Genomic DNA, 21302 nt, shown 5'->3' with positions numbered 1-21302 from the left:
CTTTTCTTTAGGAACACAATATGAAAAATATTCAAATTTGTGTTTCTTTAAATGGTGAATGACATCCTATTGAACCCAGGGGGATAATTTACAAAAAGTAAATTCTCACCATAAGTGTCACTTTTCTCATCCCTGGAGTAGCCTTGGTGAATTTACATTCATTTTTAAAAGCCCTAGATGATTTAATTTTCTTTGAAGTTCAAATAGAATAGCATATAGAAAAGTTAATGATTCTCACCATACAATATACCCTCGAGGAATCTCTTTTCCTAGTTAAGAGTATGGAGACTGCTCTACAGCAGCAGAGTATGTCTATAATTCCAGAGCTGAGATAGTCCCCCGTAAGGAGGGGGACTGTTCACTGTTGGCATCAGTGCTTATCATTCATCTTTAGTTGTTGTTCTGTTTCATTGGTGGTTTTGGTTTTGGTGATTTTTTTTGTTTGTTTTGTTTTGTTTTGTTTTTTGCTTTTGGAAAGCACTCCCACAGCTGGGGGCACAGCTGTTGTCTACTTCCCCAAAGCAGGAATTAGTTCATTTCCTTCTTTCATTGTTACACTGTTGTGTCCTTCTTCCCATTATCCTTTGGTGAATACAAGAAAACACCTTCTATAAGGAATGGGCTTTTATCTCCCTTGCCCTTGAAGTCAGCCAAAGTGGAGCTTGCTTAGCCTGCAAAGAAAGGGTTTTTGTATTAAAACAGTAGGACACCCCTGAAATCCTAAAAAAAAATATTACAGTAGGAAGAGGAGTGAGTTAGGCTAGCCTTAGTTGGATTCCATTTGCTGCAACAAGAATGTCCTAAATCCCCACTGAGTACAGGAAGTTTTTCTCTAGACTCCACAGGACATACAAAGTTGGTTAACATAGCAACTACCTGGCGGGACTTCAGAGAAGTGCCTAGGAGAAAATGTGGGCTCAGCTGGGAATTTTCAAGGAGAAGGTGACATCACATCCCCTCCCCTAGTTCAGAAGGAAAACAGGGACCTGTGAGGGATTCGAGGTGAAAGAGGAAGTGGTCTCAAAAGGAGGGATTGGCAGTGGTGCAAATGTTAAAGACCACATCTGGGAGAGAGAGGATGCACAAAGCCTTTGAAGAACTTAGTGCTACTACTGTAAATGAAAACATCAGTGCCTACCATCAAAGGGGATGTAGCTGATGAATGAGGAGCCAAGTGGGAAGCTGCAGACCTCCAGGGGAGGGGGGCAGTGAAAAAGGATGCCTAAAGCATAGAAGTGAAAGTCTGAGCCTGAAGGAGTAAATCAGTGTAGGGAACTGAGTGTGGTTTAGTCTCTTGGATGTTTCAGGATGGGGGATGTTTGCAGAGAAACCAACATTGGGATGAGAGGTTGAAACTTTCAGTACCACATGCAGCTTCCAGCATGCTGGTCAGTGTGCATCACCAATGGCCAATGATGTAGTCGTGTCTGTGGGATGCGACTTCTAATAAAGCCCTCTGCATGACAGGCTTTGGAGAGCTTCTGGGTGTACAGGTCAGCGGCTGGCATGCCCAGAGCAGGCATGAAGCCACATGCCCTTCCCCACCTGTGCTCCATCCATAGTTTGCCCTGTGCCATTTGCATGGGCTGTTCCTCAGTTGTGTTCTGTAAAGTGAACTGACAGTAGTGGTAAACTGGTTTGGGGTTGTTTGTTTTGTGAGTTCTATGAGCCATACCCACAAATTACTGATGTTGAAGAGAGGGTGATGGAAACTCCCCTGCAATCATCAGTTGATCAGTAGAGGCCACAGCCTCTACTTTGGGCTCAGAGAATCTTTGAGACTAAGCCCCTAACTTTAGGTCTGCATGAACTCCAGGTAGTTAGTGTCAGAAGTGAACTGAAGACTTCAGCTGGTATCAGAACTGGTGTGTGTGTGTGTGTGTGTGTGTGTGTAGAAAACCCCATGTATTTGGTGCTAAGCTTGAGTATAATCAACTCACTAATGGGTCTTTTTTTTTTTCCATAATTTTTGTAAGATTTTTAACAAAAAGCCAAAGAATAAGGGAAAGGGTAAAAGCATAGTAAATACTTTTTTTTTTTTTTTTTAAGATTTATTTGTGCAGGCCAGAGGCTCAGGGGCGGTGAGAGGCTTCACCAGAGATAGAGTGGGGAACAGAACAGGCAGATCGACGAAGTATACTGCTGAGGGGAGCAGCGGGCGGGTCAGGAGAGGTCTGCCACGCCATGTGGTCACCTCCGGGGCAGGCGGGAATCGAATACATGTGGAAGTGACTTTAGATTCTCAGTGCTGTGCTTTAACCCGCTGCGCCACCAGGGAGGGCCGTAAATACTTTTTATTGGACATCATATCTATAAATAAAATGGCAGAATCAGGCATTAAGGTCATAAAATGCACAACATTAAGGGGAATATCACAGAAGAGGATCTGCAAGTGCTTGGCTTGTGACCCTGGGAAAACTTATTAACACTGAAGCCTTTTTCAAATCTCTTTTAAAAAACCTTTTAAAACTCTCTAAACCTCAGTTTTCTCATATATACGATGTGGACAATATGCTATTTTACCACACAGGGTTGAGTGAGGATTAAACGTGTTTAAAAAATAAACAATAATTTGGTGACTCATGCCAATTTGGTGACTAAGGCCCCCATGGTAGCTATTACTACTACTACTACTATTATTAATAAAACTGTCATAAGCTGATATTGCTTGTGGTTTATTTCAAAATACCTTTTTAGCTTTGATGAAATGGAGTGATGGTAGTGAACAAAACAGGAATGGGTGCCTGATCTCATGCAATTTACAACCTAGTAAGTGAGAAAGAAATAAGTATATAAAAATATCAAAATATTAAAAGTAGATCTAGCACATAACCTAGCAATTCCATTCCTATTTACCTGAAGAAAGTAAACACTAACTTGAAGGGCCATCTTCAATCCTGTGTTCATTGCAGCACTATTTATAATAGCCAAGTTAGGGAAACAGTCTAAGTGCCTACATAAATCTCTGTCACAACCCTGCCAACATTTGTCCTTTTATTTCTTATTGATACGGGCCATTGTGTGATGCGGGATGGTCTCACTGTGGCACTTCCTGGATGATGGTGATAATGACCATTTTTCCAGGTGCCTATTGACCCTCTGTCTATCTTTGGGCAAGCGTCTATTTAGGCAAGCAACTATTTTTGAAGCTTTGAAAATAGTTGCTTGAACATCAGAAACTGACTTCATTAAATTACTTTAGTAAATGAACATGTATCACATTGGGGAGTTTGTTACTGTAGTGGGTAGCTGTTGTTTTTTTGGACACCCAAAATCTTTTCTTTGTGGTAAAAGTATTCTGTTTTCTCTTCTCATAGTCCTTGAGGATGGAGTTTATCCCACCCCCAGATTCAGAGTTGGAAATATGACATAGCCAGAGAGCCATAAATCATTGTACATCTTAAGTCAGCGATTGGTTTAGGGATAGATCTATGATCCAATTAGAGGAAATGAGATATTTTGCTTGGAACATTTTTAGGACGTAGTCAGTTCTAGTATTTACTTTTGTGCATTTTGTATTACTGTTCCCAATTCTTCCTACTCTCCCTATCATAAAATTATATGCCCAGGGCTTTTGCCTTTGTAGTACCCCTCACAAGAGTGGCAGAATATATGTCCTGGGCCACTGATGTTGGGCATGATCATGTGATTTGCCTTGCGCAATGTAATGTGGGTGGAAGAGAGTGTGACAGCTAAGGCTGTCTTTGAGAGACATCACATGCTTCTGTTTGCTGCTCTTGCACTTTGCTATCTGCCACGAGGAAAGCATGTCCTGGATAGTTTCAAATCCCAGAATGAGAACTAGAAGGAATAGACCTAAACCCAATTTACAGCTTGAAGCACTGCCCCCTCCCTTCCACAATGTGTTAACTTGCAGGTCCACAGCAAGAAAAACCAATGTTTGTTACTGTAAGCCACTAAGAGTTGAGAATTGTGATATAGCATTGTCACCACAAAAATTTAATGTATCTTATCTGTGTTCATATCAATCATCCCCGCCAGCCTCTGCACATATTAGCAGAGAGGCTAATCCTGCCTTTTATATGTTCCCCTGTGAGCTGGTTCAGGCAGGTTACATCAGTGGAAGGCACTACTGGAACATTGGAGGAGACAGAGGGAAAAGTCAGGGTATTTCTCCCCCACCCTCTGTGTCAATGATTACATCTCCTACTGGGAAAGTCCTAGCCCAGCACTGAAAGCTTCAGCTTCTAGACTCTCTTTTGAGTGAAATTAAATTAATTAAACTACTGAATGAGTAGTTTAATTGAATGAATTAAGATCTTTGTTGCCCAAAGATTCCATCCAGTACTTCAGAGAAGGCATAGTCTATGGATTGATGGTCAATAATGTCAAGACATCGAAAACAAAAAGTAGCAATTACAAAATGCAAAACAAAGCAACAAATAAACCAAATTGAGCAAAATAAATAAATAAATAAAAATCAACAACTATAAGCAATAGCATACTGTGGAAAAGCAAACCGTATCAATGTCCAAGGGTTATACGACTATGAGAGAGACTTCTGTATTCTGTGGAGTTGTGTAGTCAGACAAATGATTATTCCTAATGTAATAACATAAAGGCTTTAGATTTCCAAGCACTGTGCTTCCTTAAAGTGGGACATGTTTACAATTCTGGGAAGTTCAGAATAGAATAGACTTGGTCATCTGTTGAAAGCAAACTGGCGAGGCTTGCTCTGCATGTTACAACCATGCCAATTTCAAGTAAAGGGGACCCTCTAAAATATGGTTATTAACCTAACCACCAATTAGAAAATATCTACACATGAAAGTAGATTGTAGCTCATTAGGTGGAACCCTTAATTACTAATTATAGTGTTAAAATCAAGATAGGTAAGAGGGCTAGTACGCTTAGAGAGTGGGTACTAACTGGAGTTAATGAAATGTGAGGTTGAGGAAACAAAAAGGACTTTTTCTTTTTATACAGAAGGGAAAAGCAAACAAGAATCAAGAGAAGAACTCTTCACCAATTCCACACCTTTAACCAGTAAGGCATGTGGACTTACAAAGAATTGGCACAGATTTCCTGACAGAGTATACTTTCTACCAATCTTTATAAGCTAGAGGCATTTCCAAGACAAACCAAATGAAAATAGAAAAGGAAAAGTAATCTGCTGAAGTTTCTGTGAATGAGTTAGAACTATTAAATGCTGTGTATGTACATCACATAGCATAATTTCACTTTATAACAAGTAGAGTTCACTTGATACTCCACTTGATACCCAGCACTTCGCTGTCTAAAACAGAAACCAAAGAGTAACAACTAGTGATTCTTCAAATGAGACCTGTATAACACAACTGATCATAAGATTGTGTTGAGAAGCATACAACTTTTGATGTTAAGATTCAATAATCCTAATTTAAAGCTGTAACTTGACTCAAAATGTGTCTAAATGATTGGTATGGCAAACTGCTCTTAGTTTTAAATAGAAACATTAAAAAACATTGGCCCATTTGAACAATAGGTCCTCGGAAGACCAATCTAGTGAGTCATGGGCAGCAGGATGCTCTAGGATCTACTTCAGTTGATAAAAAGGAGCAACTACTAAAGATATTAGGGTCAACATTTTGATGACCATTGTCACCCATCCATCCACCCCAGAATGTAAGCTCTGGGAAAGCTAGACCCAACCTATGTGTAAGAGCTTAGTGCAGAGCCAGTGCCCAACATTTGTTGAATAGTCTCCACCAATCTTATGTGGACCACCCAATTTAAACAGCGTCAAATCTAACTTTCCAATTATCTCTGAACACTCATGGTGCTTCCACATCTCTGGAACCTTCTTGTTTCCTCTGCCTGGCAAACTCCTTGAGTCTCTTGGCAGATGTCTATTCATGCTTCAGAGCTCAGTTCCTTTCAACCCTCTTCCCTGCTCCCCCCTGCTGTTATGTGTTCCCTCTGCTAGGCCTCCAGACTTCCTCTTAGGCCCATGCTGCTGAGCTCATTGAACGCAGGGGTTGTTTTCTTCCTTTGATTCACTTCAGCAAGCAGCACTGCTGAACAGAAATAATATTTCTGTTGAGTGAGTGAAGAAATACATGTTAAAGAGAACCCATTTTTCCAGGTTATTCCAATCAATCGGCACACCTTACAGATGGGGAAACAGAGGCCCAGAGAGGTGATGTGATTTGCAAAAACTGGTGGAACTAGAAGGGCAGGGCCTGGGCCTCCTAGTTTTCAGCCCCTCCTGATTCCACCCCCTGACCCTACCACCTACCCCTTCATTAACAAATCACATCCACAGTTATCACTGGCCCGCCTATTTTTACATGCTCCAGTCTATTTTATCTCTGAGCTGGTAAGCAATCACTCCTTGTGTTGTGGTAATTTCCCCCACTTCCCCTGGCGCTTGTGTTTCCTGCAGGAAACATCAACATCCTCCTTTGTGGCCTGGGAGTACAGGATTCCTCTTGCTCCCTCACGCTAACCCCTCAGGGCAGGGCAGGGGCCCTCTCTGCAAGTTTCTGCTTAGAGCGCCCCTTCCTGCTGCGTGACCCTGTCTCCAAAACCCAAGGCTTTTTCGGATCAGTCCCCGAGGGATGTCAGAGTGGGGACCCGGCACTTTGCAGATCAGGACAAAACTGTTGGCAGCGCCTGGCAACATTCCAGGGTACCAAGAGGTGGTCCTACCAGGCCAGATGGGGAAATCCGAGAGAGGCCGTTGCTGTCCCTGACTGGCCCCAACGGGGCCTCTTTTCTGCCGTCAAGTCACTTTGCTTTTCAGTGAAAAGGGGGTCGGCTCCTGCAGTGGGGACTTGCAGCCCTGGCAGACGGGCGTTTCCAGCTGACAGCGAAGCGCGCGCTGGTCGCGTGCTCCCGCGGCCCGGGGCGTGGCCGGGGCGTGGCCGGAGACCACGCCCCCGGATTTTGATTGGTTCCTTCGAAACAGGCGGCGGTTAACTGCCGCGAGCCCCAAGGCCAAGGAGGCGGCGGCGGCGGCGGCAGCGGCCGGTCAGGGGCTTGACGGACCCGCACAGATTGGACCGAGATGTCGCCCCGCCGGGAGTAGTGACCCTCCAGCGCCCAGACTGGTTAGTACTTCCCTGTCTTCCCTGTTTGCCGACTCTTCGCGAACTTTTACGTGTCTCCTCTGGGCTGCGGCGCCTCGGAGAGTCCCCGGGCGCCGGAGAGTCCTGGCTCGAGGTTTCGTGTGTCCTCGAGCTGCGGGTCCGAGACGCGCCGCGATTGGCCCGCAGCGGCCGTCGCGGGCTCCGATTGGCTCCCGGGCGGGAGGTGAAGTCACGCGGGCGCTCGGCAGCCCACCGTGGGGCAGTGGAGTGGCCGCGGGGGGCGGGGGCGGCAGGTGCCTGCGCGTGGGGCTCCGGAGGCGGCGGCGAGGAGGCAGCGATGTTTGTTCACCCATCCACACCCCTCCATTTGGAGGGCTGCGCGGTGGAGGCCGGGGGGCCGCCCTGGGAGCCGAAGTAAAGTTCTGGAGGCTGTTCCCCAGGCAGTCACCCCTCGTTCCTAGAGAATCTAGGTTGAATCAGACCAAGAAATCGTGCGCAAGTGGGGTGCTTTGCGCAGACTCGGGCCAGCTAGGTGGAAGTTTGGTTGTTGCTGGGTGGTGTGGACAGCGCTAGCAGCTGCCCTCTGATCGCCTCTTGTGGCACGTCCATGACTAGAAATCGCAGTTCTCCACACTTTCAGGCTCCGTTTGGGGAGGAGATTGCGGTTGGTTTGAAAGAAAACGTGGAAACTGGCGAGAATTGTCTGGCGTAGATCCTGATTCATGTTGTCTGACTCACTTGTTTCAAAAATTCATGGAGAACCAGTGGACTTTGAATAGTAGGCGTCTCCGCTATTTTTACATCACTGAACTAGACGTTTCATTTCTTTTTTGGTGTAGAGTTGCTGTCATGTAAGCTTTGGAATCAGACTAAGCTGGGGTGTGGCCCCAGGCAAGGTTTTAAAGTGCCGAACCCTGTACTTTCTGATCTGTACAGAAGGCGAGTGATAGTATCTATTTTATTGACACCAGGGTTGTGGTAAGGTTTAAACGTGAAATAATCCATATAACTAGTGTAGTACAGTGCCCGACGCATAGCTTTCTGTCTGGATTCAGATTTGAACGATCCCCACCGGTGGAAAGTGAAGGCAGTGCCGATGGTAGTTATCATTCATTAAGCTAATGCATGTACAACACTGAAAACAGTGTCTGACACATACTAAATACACAAATGCAGCTTTACCTAGTGGGGCCAGGTACAGTATTCTAGATGCTTATCTTACTGTCAGACTGCTGTTTTTACTCCTGGAAGACAGTTTGTCTTATTTCCTTTGTATAGGTGAGGCAGCTAAAACTCAGAGAGAATTCCTGACTTAGCTCTACCCGGAATTCAGCCCATAGATCACATTTCATCATCCATTCACCTTTTGTCTCACTACCGTTGCGTTTATATTCCTAGCATAAGCTCTGAATAGAGTTGTTTGTATGACCCAGATTTATTTCTGCCATGTTATGGGTTTAAGTATAGATCATAAAACAATGAGAAATAAATTGTGGTGGTAAGCCAAAGTGTGTGATGCGAGAATGTTGTCAATAATGTGTATGTTATTAGTAAAACTAAGTCCAGTGATGTTTGCAGAATCGGTCAGCTCAGAAATAATGCTTCCTAATTTGTATTTTTTCTCTTTAGGTTTTGCTTACTCATTATTCTGTTTTGTCCGGTAAATCTCAATTTAAGCTTGGCGATAAGCGCAGAAGTTTCGTTTATTTCAAATGTTTTATCCTGAAGGTAATGGGACCCACTAGGGTTTAAGTGTACTGGGTCCTCACATTATAGTGTGTGAATGGTCATAGGGGCTGCAGTACGTGAAAAGCAGTTCCGACACTGGAGAAATGGTGACAGGTTGAGGCTGTTTCAGTAAGCTCGAAGAAAGAGAGTGATTTGAAGTAGTCCAGTGACTTGAGAGTAGTACCTACGGGTGAAAAGAAAATTTGTAGGTAGAAGTTAACAAGAGGTGGTCATTGATTATTTTGACTGAGCTGAGATAGGAACCTGGGGAGGAGGTAGAGGTAAAAGGAAGGAAGGAATCAAGGATTTCCTGATAGCATGGGGAATCTTGGTGCCTTTCCCTACAATAGTAAATACAGGCCTTCCCTACAATAGTAAATTACAGCCTTTGTAAATATGTATGAGTGAATGAATGAATAAATGATCACAGATACACAAAGGCAAGCCATTTGATGCTGGAAGTGATAATGATAACAATCACCACTGCACAAAGTTTGTATTTGCACTTTTTTTTTAAAGAATACTATAAAACAGTTAAAACTTTTCCTCATTTCTTCAACATGTTATTCTTGCTCCATCTTCCAGTCATGTTTTGGATACAATTTGCTTTCTCTCAGTCAGTGTCCTAACCCTCTAGGCAAACCCTCCTTTTCAGTAAAGATGTGTATTAGTTTCCCATTACTGCTAGAATAAATGACTACAGTGGTTTAAAACAATACACACTTAATTATCTTACCACTTGGAAGTTAAAAAAACAAACCCTGAAATGAGCTAAACTTAAAGAGATATAGGTAGGGTTCCATTCCTCCTGGAGCTCTACGGGATCATCCATTTCTCTAGCTTTCTCTGCTTCTAGAAGGCACCTGCATTGCTTGATTCCTTCTATCTTCAAAGCCAGCAGCCTAAAAACTCATACATTAGTTTCTTTCTCCCTTCTTTCTACCCTTCTCTACTTCTCTTCCTCTTCCTCTCCTTCCATTTTGATATCTCTTTTTCTTTCTGCTTCTTTCTCATATGGCTGACTCTGATCTTTCTGCATCCCCATATGAGAACTCATATCATTACATTGGCTCTACGAGATAATCTCCATTTAGGTGTCAATAATTCCTTACTCTGCAAGGGCCGCAAAGGTAGCATTTTCACAGGTTCTCGAGATTAGGATGTAGAAATCTTTTGGAGATCATTATTTTGTTTACCAAAATAGATTTAAGATGTAATAAAAATATGCGGTCCACTGGGGCAGCCCTGTGAATTCCTACTTGGCCCAGCTGTTCTGTTTTGCCCATTTCGACCCTCTGCCTACATACCAGTCATTTTTTCCCTTAGTTATTCCTCTTATATATCAGGTACCTCACTTACTCTGCTGGTAGTTTCATAGTAATCTACATATGTTTGGCTTGTTCTTCTTGGGTAAGAGGCCAACTTATTAATTCAGGTCACATCATAAAAATAATAAATAACAATGGCAACAACAACAGACTCAAAGAACTCCTGTCAGACATTTGCCTACTGTGTGTCTGTTTCCAAGGTTGGCTGCCACATTTCCTCTACAGCAGAATCACTCTGGAGAAGAGACAACTCAGTTTTCTTGAAGATTTTGTCATTTTTCTCATCAGATTTGTTTTCTAAACTTTGTTTGAATACATCTGTCAGCATTATTTCCAAATGCAATACAGGAACTTTTACTTGGTCAAACAACAGAAACAATTAAAAACAGGGTATCCTATATAGAAAATGATTGGGAGAAATGCTATGTGAGTTTGATAACTAGAAAGATAGTGCTATGTGATAACTAGAGAGATTATCAAGTACATGGTGACTAATTCATACTGTTTTATCTACTTGAAAGTTCCTAAGAGAATATATCTTAAGAGTTCTTATCACAGGGAAAAAGGTGTAGCTTTCCAGTATGGTGGATGTTAACTAGCTTATTGTATTAACTGGCATTTTGCAATATATACAAATGTATTATTCTGTTATACCTGAAACCTTCAGAGTGTCAGTTCCATTACAATGAAAAAGGATCTAGTCAATCAATTTTGTCCAATCAGGAAAGGGCTACTGGGAAAAGATAAATCCAAAAAGTGTAAGCCTAGACTGATTGAGATAGTGAGGAATTTCTTCAGTTATTCCTTCTCTTCTATCCTGATTTCCTCTCATGTCTAAATGTTACATTTTCATAGAACTTGCTCTTAGATTCTAATCACTTCTCCATTTTCTTGTCAGATGACCTCATTCTTTCCAGTGGCTTTACTTCTCAAGTATTTGCTGACAATTTCTATCTCCTCCTGAACTTTAAGATTAGTATTTCCAATTGCCTTCCTGACATTTCCACATCACTTTTCACCTACCTTTGCTGTCTTTCTCTGCTTCAGTCTGTTCAGACTCAAATTTATCTCACGAAGTGCTACCACTATCTGTTTGCTCAGTAGCACAAGTCTACTAGGAGTCATTCTGGACACGTCCTCTGCCCTTATATCCCTTTCCTTCACAAATCCTCCATCTCTAAACATTATGAAGTCTTGATTCTAAATACAAAATAGATATTGTATCTGTCCACTTTTCTCCACTGGAGACATTGTTAGCATTCTAGCTCAGTTACCATCATTTGTCACTGGCCTCTGGCAGTAGATTCTTAACTCTTCCCTTTCCTGCCTGTTTTTCACATCATTTTCTATATGCCTTGTTTTTGTTGTTCTCATTGTTTCTACCTGCCTGTATCCTATCTTCTCTCTCTCTCTCTCTCATTTTCCCTACTAATTCTCCCCCCCATTTCCTTCTTTGATAAACCCATCATTATTTCATTCCTCTGTTTCTCCTTACAGCTATTTTAAAATGATGAATTAAGTTATGCCACTCCTTTGACATAAAACTTTCCTCATTGTATTTAGAATAAAAATCTACTTTCCTTAACTTGCTGCTAATGAGTAATAGGACCACTGCCTAACTCTTTTACCCCATATTCTTCTTGCTTCAGCCATACTCACTTATTTCAGTCTTGGAATGTGCCAAACACTTTCACTATTTAGGCTATGCAAAAATTATTCTCTATGTATGGAAGAACTCTATCTTCTCTCCTTCCCTGGCCAGTTTCTACTACTAGTCGTCATTTTTTTTTTTTTTTCCTCCAGCATTCATTTCCAATCACTTAATTTGAGTCTGAAGGACACTCCTGATGTTTCTTTTATTTTTTTCTTCAAAACAATAATGATTTACCATTGCATGTTCATTTGTGTATTTAACTCTTTTCAGTCTTCCCAACTGGTGTACTAGCTCCAATAGAGCACACAGGTGTTCTGTCAGTCACTTTGTCTCTTGCCTATAGTCCTTCGTTTGGTAAAGGATGTGAATAAGTGTTTGTTGAAAAAGTGAATGTGTGCATGCTACCTGAGAAGCTTATTACCTAAACAATGAAGTAGCCACAGAAATGAGCAAAACTGATAGGGATGAGAAGACAGATTGAGTGGGGCAAAAGGTGTGCGTTAGGTGGAGTCCTGAAGACTTTTATTGTAGCAAAGAGAATATTTAAGTCACAAATTCATATCTGAATATTTTCCCAATTGTGACGTGGGCATTTTAAAGCTTTTATTTTTACCTTATAGATTATTATTATTATTATTATTAAAGATTTTATTTATTTATGCTTACAGAACTGGGTTACAGGCCAGAAGTGCAGGGGCTGTGAGAGGATTCTCCAGAGACAGAGAGGGAAGCAGAACGGGCAGATTGACAAAGTACACTGCTGAGGGGAGCAGCAGGTGGGTCAGAAGAGGTCTGCTGCGCCATGTGGGTCAGCTCCCTGGCTGAGATCAAACTGGTGCTCCAGTGGCTTCAGAGAGTTTCAGGTGATTTAACCTGTTGTGCCACCAGGAAGAGCCCTATTTTCAACTTATAGCCATATTATTTTTCTTAGTAAAAGAAACTTTCCAAATTATGTTCAATGGCTTGAGTACTATTAACCTTGTTTCCTTATCTTTTTTAATTTGATTAATTATATTAAAGAACTAATTATATCACATTATTAATCATAACAACTCTTGTTAAATACTAACAATGTATCAGGTACTTTATATGTATCATCTTACTTAATCTTTACATCAATCAAAGGGCATAAGGGAGCTGGTGGTATACTACTTTACAGATGAGAACTCTGACATTCAGATAAGTTAACTGGAATTTAAAGCAGATGTGTCTGCAGATGTGCAATTTTTATTAGTATCATTGTGCCAGGTGATTTTAGTACTGATGTAAAAATTGAAATGAGTTGGGTATAGACTTAACATTTCTGTTTCCCTTTTAGGCAACTAGGGTCTTCAAAATTTTAAAATAGAATAAATTTTTAGTGAACAAATCAGAAAGGAGGTCTTCAACTGTTTTTCTAAATAAAAAACAATGAAATGAATTTTGACATGTAGAAAGGCATGAGACTAGCATAATAACACCTGTGTTCTAGCCACTTATCATGAAAGAAAAAACATAACAGCACAGTTGAAAGCCTCTGTGCATTCCTTCCCAGTCTCATCTTTCTCCTGCTCCTCTGTAGTAGCCACTGTACATACTTTGGCATTTATCATATTTCTGCAGTTTGTGTAACTTACCATTCATCTGGTGGCTCAGTGCTAAATGTATATGTGATGGTGTGCAGTTCATACTGTTTTTCTGGAGAAACTTAGCTTATTTCTTCACCTTTTTAAAACATTCTTTTCAAAATTTACCTTTTAGTAATACCAAAGTACTAATCAATGCTAATCAAAGTACTAATAGTGTGGCTGAGCATGTCACACTATTCTCTTCCCACCAGGGCTTATAATGTGGTTGAGAAATAAAACTGTCCTCAGTTTTCAGGGTTATAGCTGTAGAACTGAAATGCCAGCAGGTATGGTTGACATTTCTTTCATCGTGATCTGAAATCAAATTGATATGAAGAATCTTGTCACAGATAATCTCGTAGATCTTATAACTGAAATATTCTTAAAAGAGTGAGTTATTAGACCCAAATCCTGTTTATGTTTCAGGTGGAGGAGAAATCTTCTGACTTTCTAACATTTTCCCTAGACTTTAAAAGTTAAAGTTATATTTTTCACTTGTAATGTCTGTTTAAGCTCTTTGTCTACTGAAATATTCTTAGCACAATTAAAATATAAGTTGGACTTGGTGCTGAGATGCCTATTTTGGACTAAATCTAAATGGAAAGACTTCCCTTAAAGTAGCAAATAATTGAAATAGACTTTTCCAAAGAGACCACAAAGCAAAGACAAAACTAAAATAAAGCGACTATGTTTCTGATCAAGATGCAGCTCCAAGGCCGAGGTGTTGATGGGCTATATGAAAGAATTAGGGACACTTAGGGATAGATTAAAAAAAAAGAAAATAGTCAAATGAATAAGAAACAAAATTGTGAGTGTGATGCAGATTGGGTACTAGAGCTACCTGTGACAAAGAAGCTCTAAATGCCTGAGACATAAAAATGTTTTAAAAAAAAGAAGTGGTGAATAATATTTGGGACATAATGAGTATTCATTAATTGATGAATTATTGATATATTCTCATTAGCTTATAAGTTTTTTTTCAATGAAAGCATATATTTTGTGTACATGGTAGCCTTTCATATGAGGACAAATTATAACTCAGCTTAGTATTATTGTATTAAAGAATTTCTTTTTCAAGGCAATCTGGATGATTATATTTTGTCATCTTAAAAGTAGTTCTTCCCATTACAAGAGAATAATAATTACTATATGTATCCACATACATAAAATATTCTGCTGAAATTCAACTGAGTGAAGGTTGTGCACAAATTCTTCATTTCTTTCATAAAACTAGTTTTGTTGAATTTTCCATTAAAAAGTGCAACTACTAAACATTTTTGTGATAGCTTCTTTGTGAATATGTCACTGTTCTTGATTTGCACACGCCTTATAATTTAGGCCTTCTTTTGTTTTGGGTTGGCAGTTCCAACTGTTAAGGCTCTTGTCTGATTATGTGGGACTCCTTATTTTAATGGGACCAGCTTCTTTGCTGCATTTTTAAAAAATGGTCTTGGAAGCTTCTTACTGTGGATCTTTGTTGGGCACAAAAGGTTATTTATGCTAAAGGAAAATGTATTCCCTGCTGGATTTGCTCGTGGGAAGCATAACAAGCTCATTAGTAATGCTCAATTGTACTTTGGCCTTTTGCTATGGTAGAAAGAAGGAAAAATGACATCAAAAGGGACATTCTGCTGTTCTTTGCCTGCCGGTAAAAGTATATGATGTAATATTAGACTTTTCCATTAGTTTTTAGATCAAGTTCAACTTTAGTACTAGGAAGAGAAATGTTTCCGAAAGTAAAGTTGTATGTGTTGCTGGCACTTGTGCACAAGGTATGTTTGTGCTTAGAAGGGAAAATAACATTTCCTTGGAAATTGATTATAGCCTTAGAAACTATTTTACATTTATTTTTCCTTAGAGTTAGTTTTAATGGTGATTTACAATAAAAAAGCAGACTAATATATATTGCAGCCATAAGCAATTAAATGTAGGCTTTATGCAGTTTATATTATTCGGGACATTTTAGACTCTTCACTTTCCAAATGTATTGAAGAATGCATTGAAGAATTATACTAATCTAACTTAACAAAAGTTGTAATTTTTTTTCTAATAGATGGCAAGAATGGTAGTAGTTTGGAGTTAAGTAGCTTGGAGTTTAGATTTCTTTTTTGTTTGGAACTAAACTCACATAAAAATTATAGAAGGGCATTGAGTATTGTTTCATAGTTAAAACTGATGTTTACCTTTATTACCTTTTCATCAGGCAAGTTGCTTATCCCACATTATGCTTAGGAATTTATACAAAGTTCAAATGAATTTATATGAACTCCATGTAAAGATCAGATACTTGACTTTCAGTCTTAGTTGTTGTCATATTTGTAATTACATATGTTTATAGAGGGAAATTCTGGGAGATTTTTATATGCGCTAAGTTTTATGCTTTTTTATATAGTCAGGTGCTTCGACAATTACTTTAATCTTAGTGTCAGAAACTACATAAAGTGTATTTTAAGTTTTCCAGTTTCAAATCGGCAGTATTTTTATGAAGTAAGAAGCCTGGAGTGATTATTGAAGTCTTTTACTGTCAAATTGTTTCAACTAGAAGAGAAATTAGATTTATAAGTTGTGGGGTTGGAAGAGTTGGAGAGATACCGCTATCTGCATATTAATGTTTTCTTCTATTTTCAGAAAAGCAGTTTTATTTCAATATAGATGACCATGCAGCCTGCAATTCAGGTGAGTATTTTTCTTGGAAAAAAAAATTTAAATTATGACATTCATTTCATAAAATTAGAAGATTTAGTAAATTATTAATATTATTATAGTATGTTTTTATTGTACTAGTTTTCTTAAGCATCAAAATCTAGTAACAGAAATACTGTTTTTTGATTTTCTGTTTTCAAACCTAATCTTTTATTTGTACTGAATCTAAGCGCTGAACATACCTGAAAGTTGGTGGTTTCATTTTCTCTCTGTTACCCTGGGGAAAGACTGAAGTACTTTGTAGGTATTCACATTACAATTTGACAACAATTATTGGCTTTTTTGTAGTTAGAAGAGCTTTCAGTGAAAGCAAATATAAGTTTTTTTTCTTTTTTTATCTCAGATAATTATGTATGTACCCCATAATGCCTCTGAAGGCAGGAGGCACCCAATGGAATGTGGTAAGGATGGGTAGGTGGGATTTTGCAGTGGTCATGGTGTTAGAACATACCTTTGTAGAGGGTTAAACTTATAATCCCTAAAATAAATGCAGTGTTGGAAATAACTCAATAAACAGTTGGAAAAAAATCTGAAAAGTAGTTCTGTTTTTTGGTGAGGATGATGAGAAAAACTAGAAAACTCTTATATTTGAATGACCAGAGTTAGTATTTGCTGTGTTGTCCTTTTAAGGTTTTTTTTTTTTTTATGTAAGTAAATATTAATTTAAAGATAAAAATCAGGTAGAAGGAAGGACATCATAAAATTTGTGCTGGAAACTGAGACCCTTAGGTTCAGTGAGATTTATTTTTTGCTTATTCTCATTCTGCTAGTCATATTCTCACAAGGTAATTTGCTTCTTTGTCTTTGTTCCTCATCTCCAAAGTGAGGATAATTATGTTCATTTTGCAGGGTATTTGTAAGGGTTCAATGAGATAAGAACCTGTGAAGGAACTATTTGAATGGATATTGCATAGTAGATTCTTCAGAAGTTTTGCTGTATCTTTGGTACAACAACCTTATTCAGATTTAAAGTCTAAAACTGAAGATTATACCTGTATCATGAAAGTAATTTCTTTTTATTAAGAAAGAAGGCCTATTAAGATAATAGTGGTTGATAACCTACAGAAGAGAATTTGCTTATGAAATGGTTAAGAAATATAATTCTGCTTATACTTCCTCTTGTGCTGTGCAACTGTGCCCTTCTACCCTGCTGATATATAGTCCTGCCACTCTGTTTTCCTTTCGGGACTTGGAAGTGCCTGGCAGTCTTCCAAAAGCTTCTTTTTCCCTGTGAGTTCTCCAAAGCTACCTTTATTACGTGCAGAACGTCTTTATGTTCAAAACCATTTTTTAAAGTATCATTACTTCTTGGTACTTGTTAGAGTGCTTATCACTGTCACATTGATATTTTTCTCACTTCTGCGTTAATGACCATTAACATTTTCTTAACCTGGTGATTGTTTTCACAGTTTTATCTTATAGTCCATGAAATCTTGGCTGATCTAGATTCCAGATATCATCTTAAATGATTCTCTCTGCTCTTGAATTTCTCATGCTTTTTTTCCCTGATAAATCTAAGAACTTTATAGGATTTTCACCTATTTCCCTTCTGTTGGACTGTTACTTATTCATAAGTGTGTTACAGAGAGGAGAGACCTTCCCCAAGTAAATAGCTGTTATCAATTGGTTTCTTATTAATTGAATACTTCCTCATCCCTGCCTTTTATGCCCTTAATTCTGATCAGTAAAAGAGTTCCTTAACTTGTTTTGGGCCACAGTCCCCTATGATAATCTAACAAAATCCGTGAGCGCTCTCTGAGAACCGACCTATTTGTACAAAGGCATAACATTTTTCCTAATTATAAATAGGTTTATGTACTTATTCAAGTTTGTCTATAGATTAGCTAGAGATTGAGAATATCTATTACAACATTTAGCATGTTTGTAAACAACCATGGTATATATTTTTGTTGTCATCATCTAACCTTTAATGACATTAATATGATACTAACTGTCCCAGATTATTATAGATCTTCTGTTTGTGATAATAGGAAAATCCAAATATTCTCCACAATTTAGCAAGGAGTTAGAATGACGTTTGTTAGTGTTAAGGTCTCTATTTTCGCACATGATTTTTTGGTCAAAATCACTCTCCTAGACCCTCCCTGGTGGCACCTCAGGTTAAAGCACAGCACTATGAAGCTGTCTATAGCCACTGCAACACGAGTTCAATCCTGGACCAGGGAGGTGACCCACATGGTGTGGCAAACCTCTCCTGACTCGCCCTCTGCTCCCTTCAGCAGTGTATTCCAGTACATCCTCCTGTTCTGTTCCTTACTCTGTCTCTTGTGAATCCTCTCACCCCCTGTATTCTGACCTGAACCCCAATTCTGTATACATAAGTAAATAAATTTTTTTTAAAAAAAATTCACCCTCCTAACTCTTCTTGACAAACATTTACATCATTTCCTTTTTTTCAACTTTGTCAAATAACATTCTATTGACTGTAAAATGCCATTGATTGTAAGGTGCCTCTTGATTTTGATGGAACTGAGTCATTTATTGATCTTAGTTTTCAATTATTCAGCAGATATTTTTGACTGAATATTTTGTGCTAAGCATTATGTTGAATACTGGGACTATAAACAGAAGTAAGATGCTTATGAAGGGAAGATTTAGATAGCAAACATTTACTATCTTGCCTTCAAAATAATGTAAGCTTTCTCCCCCCCCCCAAAAACTTAGAGGTTCTTGTTACATTCAATTCATTGCCTAATCCCTACTATGAATTCCTGAAATAATGTCCTTCAAACAATTTGTGTATCTTTGTCTTTGGGCTTTTTACTGAATGTTGCTACTCCTGCTTGCCACTGTATGTGTTAACTTTCTTTGCCATTGGGGTTATTTTTAAGCAGTTTTTCTTTTTATCATCATAGGAAATTAGGAACTTACTCCCTCCCCCTGTCCCTGTCACTCCTGCCAAAGTTTGTCTGGATGAGCTCTAGTGTTAATGGTTTTTGATTTGATACAGTAATGTTAATAGACTGAGGAGCGCCGCAAATCCCTAAACTTGCACACTATAAATTGGTTCTGCATCTGCTGTATAAAGGATGATTCTGAATTGCACCTTGTCACAGCTGGCAGTACTTGAATGTGGCCTAAGTATTAGATGGTCATGAGAAACCTGGCTTCCTTACGATAAATCCCCGTATGTATAATCAATCTCTTTGTTGCTTCCACTCCTTCCCTGAATTGATGCACTTTTAACAAGTTCATATCCATTTACTTAGTGGGTGTTTTCTCCAGGTATGGTTTGGAGAAGACCTACCTTTAAGTCCACGGAGTCCTCTGACCCCCCGACATGGCCCAGGTTTGGCTGATGTTTGTCAGTATGATGAATGGATAGCTGTGAGGCATGAGGCTACCCTGTTGCCTATGCAAGAAGATCTGTCAATTTGGTTATCTGGCTTATTAGGTAAGCCTTGGATATATCAAAAGTTGTATTCTCTTATTCAGTAAATATTTAATTGAAAACCTTACTCTATTCTAATTAGCAAAAGCATCTAATGTTCTTGTTCTCATGGGTTTTCATTCTGTTGGCTGTCGGAAAAGTCATGATGTGTTTTTTTCTATGTTCTCTATGCAAAAATGTGTTGAGGAAATATTGTGATTCACCTTGACCCTTACAGCTTGAAGATCAGTAAGGAAATTGGAGGTTTAAGGGAAGTGCCAAACTTCCCTTTGAAGAAACTTTGAAGAATCAACACATTTATCATTGTTAATGTCTTTAAAAATAATAGGTCTGATATTGGAAGCTACAATTTACCAATAGCTCCATCCCCTTAGTCTTGCATGAGGATGTCATGAAGTTTTGAACAGAATATATAATAGTAAAAATGATTAGTTTCTGAGACATAGAGGGGTAGAGGCATATAAAACCTAAAGGGAAGTGTTAGGTCATAAGTTTATTATCACATTACTTTACTCAGAGAATATGTGAGTAGTCTGAATCTTGTCCCTAGAATTTTTTTAAATAACAGAATTTCATGTAACATTTGTAAAGTTTTCATGAAAAGAAATATATAAAGCTCACATGTGACCTTCCCAAGATAATTAAAAACACAACAACCATTCTAGCTATTTGATAGCAGTTTAATGACCTGAATAATTTTTAGAAGCCTATTATATAATACTAATTCTTCTAAAGAAGGTGTTCTAGAGGTGAAAAGCTCTGTGATCATTATTGTCTTTAATTTTTCAATTGCAAGTCTTTGTTATTAATAATCATTTTTCTTGTATAAGCAATAGTAATATGAAATGAATCAAAACCTAGCAGTGCATAATAATATATAAAATACTTTGGGAGCCTCTCTGTTAGTGCAGGAATTAAAGTCTCACCTCTCTTAAGCTACCGCCAGCCACTGCGGCATGAGTTCGATCCCCGGCCGGGTCGCTGACCCACATGGCGCAGGAGACCGCTCCTCTCTCCCCCGCTGCTTCCCTCAGCAGTGTATCTCAGTAGATCCTCCTGTTCTATTCCCCACTCTGTCTCTGCTAAATCCTCTCACTAGTGCCCTGCATCTGCACCTCTGGCCCACATCACAGTCCTTGTATGTATAATAATAAAATAAAATATATAAATCTTTATAAATAATAATAAAACAAAATATAAAACATGTTGACCTTCACTCTGCCCTGTGCAGATGTGCAAAAATGTATCACATTTTTGTCTCACTTCTCTTTTATTTAATTTGATTTGTTATTTGCTGTCATTAGTGTCTTCCTAGAGTGAATACTTGGAGTCTAATCTAGTATTTTTATAGCATTTCAATTATTATCTGATTATATAATTAAATTTTAACCATGTTGTTTGTATTTGCTATTTCTAGAAGAATTTTAACTTTGAAATATGTTTTACTGTTGAAGGTATTGATGTTAAAGCAGAAAGGTTATTAGAAGAACTTGATAATGGAGTACTATTATGCCAACTGATTGATGTTCTTCAAAACATGGTTAAAACATGCAACTCTGAAGAGCCAGGGGTAAGTAAACATTTGACAGTCGCGATTTTATATCTTGTTATGTATTAATCTACTTATATACATTTCTTGTAATCTCTACAACATGGTAAACTTCTACCCCAACTATCTATTGGGCTGTCAGAAAAGTCATGATGTATTTTTTTCTATGTTTTCAAGCAAAAATGTGTCGTGACTTTTCTGACAATCCACTACAAGACTTTAAGACCTTGAATAATTTTTTTTTAAGATTTATTTATTTATTCATACAAAACTGGGGTACAGGCCAGAGA

At 38.8% G+C, this 21302-nt stretch overlaps 1 protein-coding gene across 2 annotated transcripts in view; it reads left to right on the top strand.

Moving 5' to 3' along the window:
- The first annotated feature begins 6945 nt into the window (after positions 1 to 6945).
- Positions 6946 to 21302, top strand: part of GAS2L3 (growth arrest-specific 2 like 3) — a 23169-nt gene continuing 8812 nt past the window's right edge. The window contains exons 1-4 of one of the 2 annotated variants that reach the window (XM_004675760.2): positions 6946 to 7052; positions 15977 to 16024; positions 19298 to 19466; positions 20918 to 21033. In XM_004675760.2, the coding sequence (XP_004675817.1) occupies positions 16001 to 16024; positions 19298 to 19466; positions 20918 to 21033 (309 nt within the window). In that variant the 5' untranslated portion in view covers positions 6946 to 7052; positions 15977 to 16000. Of the gene's footprint in view, positions 7053 to 15053; positions 15121 to 15976; positions 16025 to 19297; positions 19467 to 20917; positions 21034 to 21302 lie in introns of those variants that run through there. The other variant, XM_012735054.1, reaches the window with a different exon arrangement.

The sequence above is a fragment of the Condylura cristata genome, unplaced genomic scaffold, assembly GCF_000260355.1.
Source record: "Condylura cristata isolate star-nosed mole 26May11 unplaced genomic scaffold, ConCri1.0 scaffold00004, whole genome shotgun sequence".
In the NCBI taxonomy this organism is placed as follows: Eukaryota; Metazoa; Chordata; class Mammalia; order Eulipotyphla; family Talpidae; genus Condylura; species Condylura cristata.
This window is presented reverse-complemented; position numbering and strand designations above follow the sequence as displayed.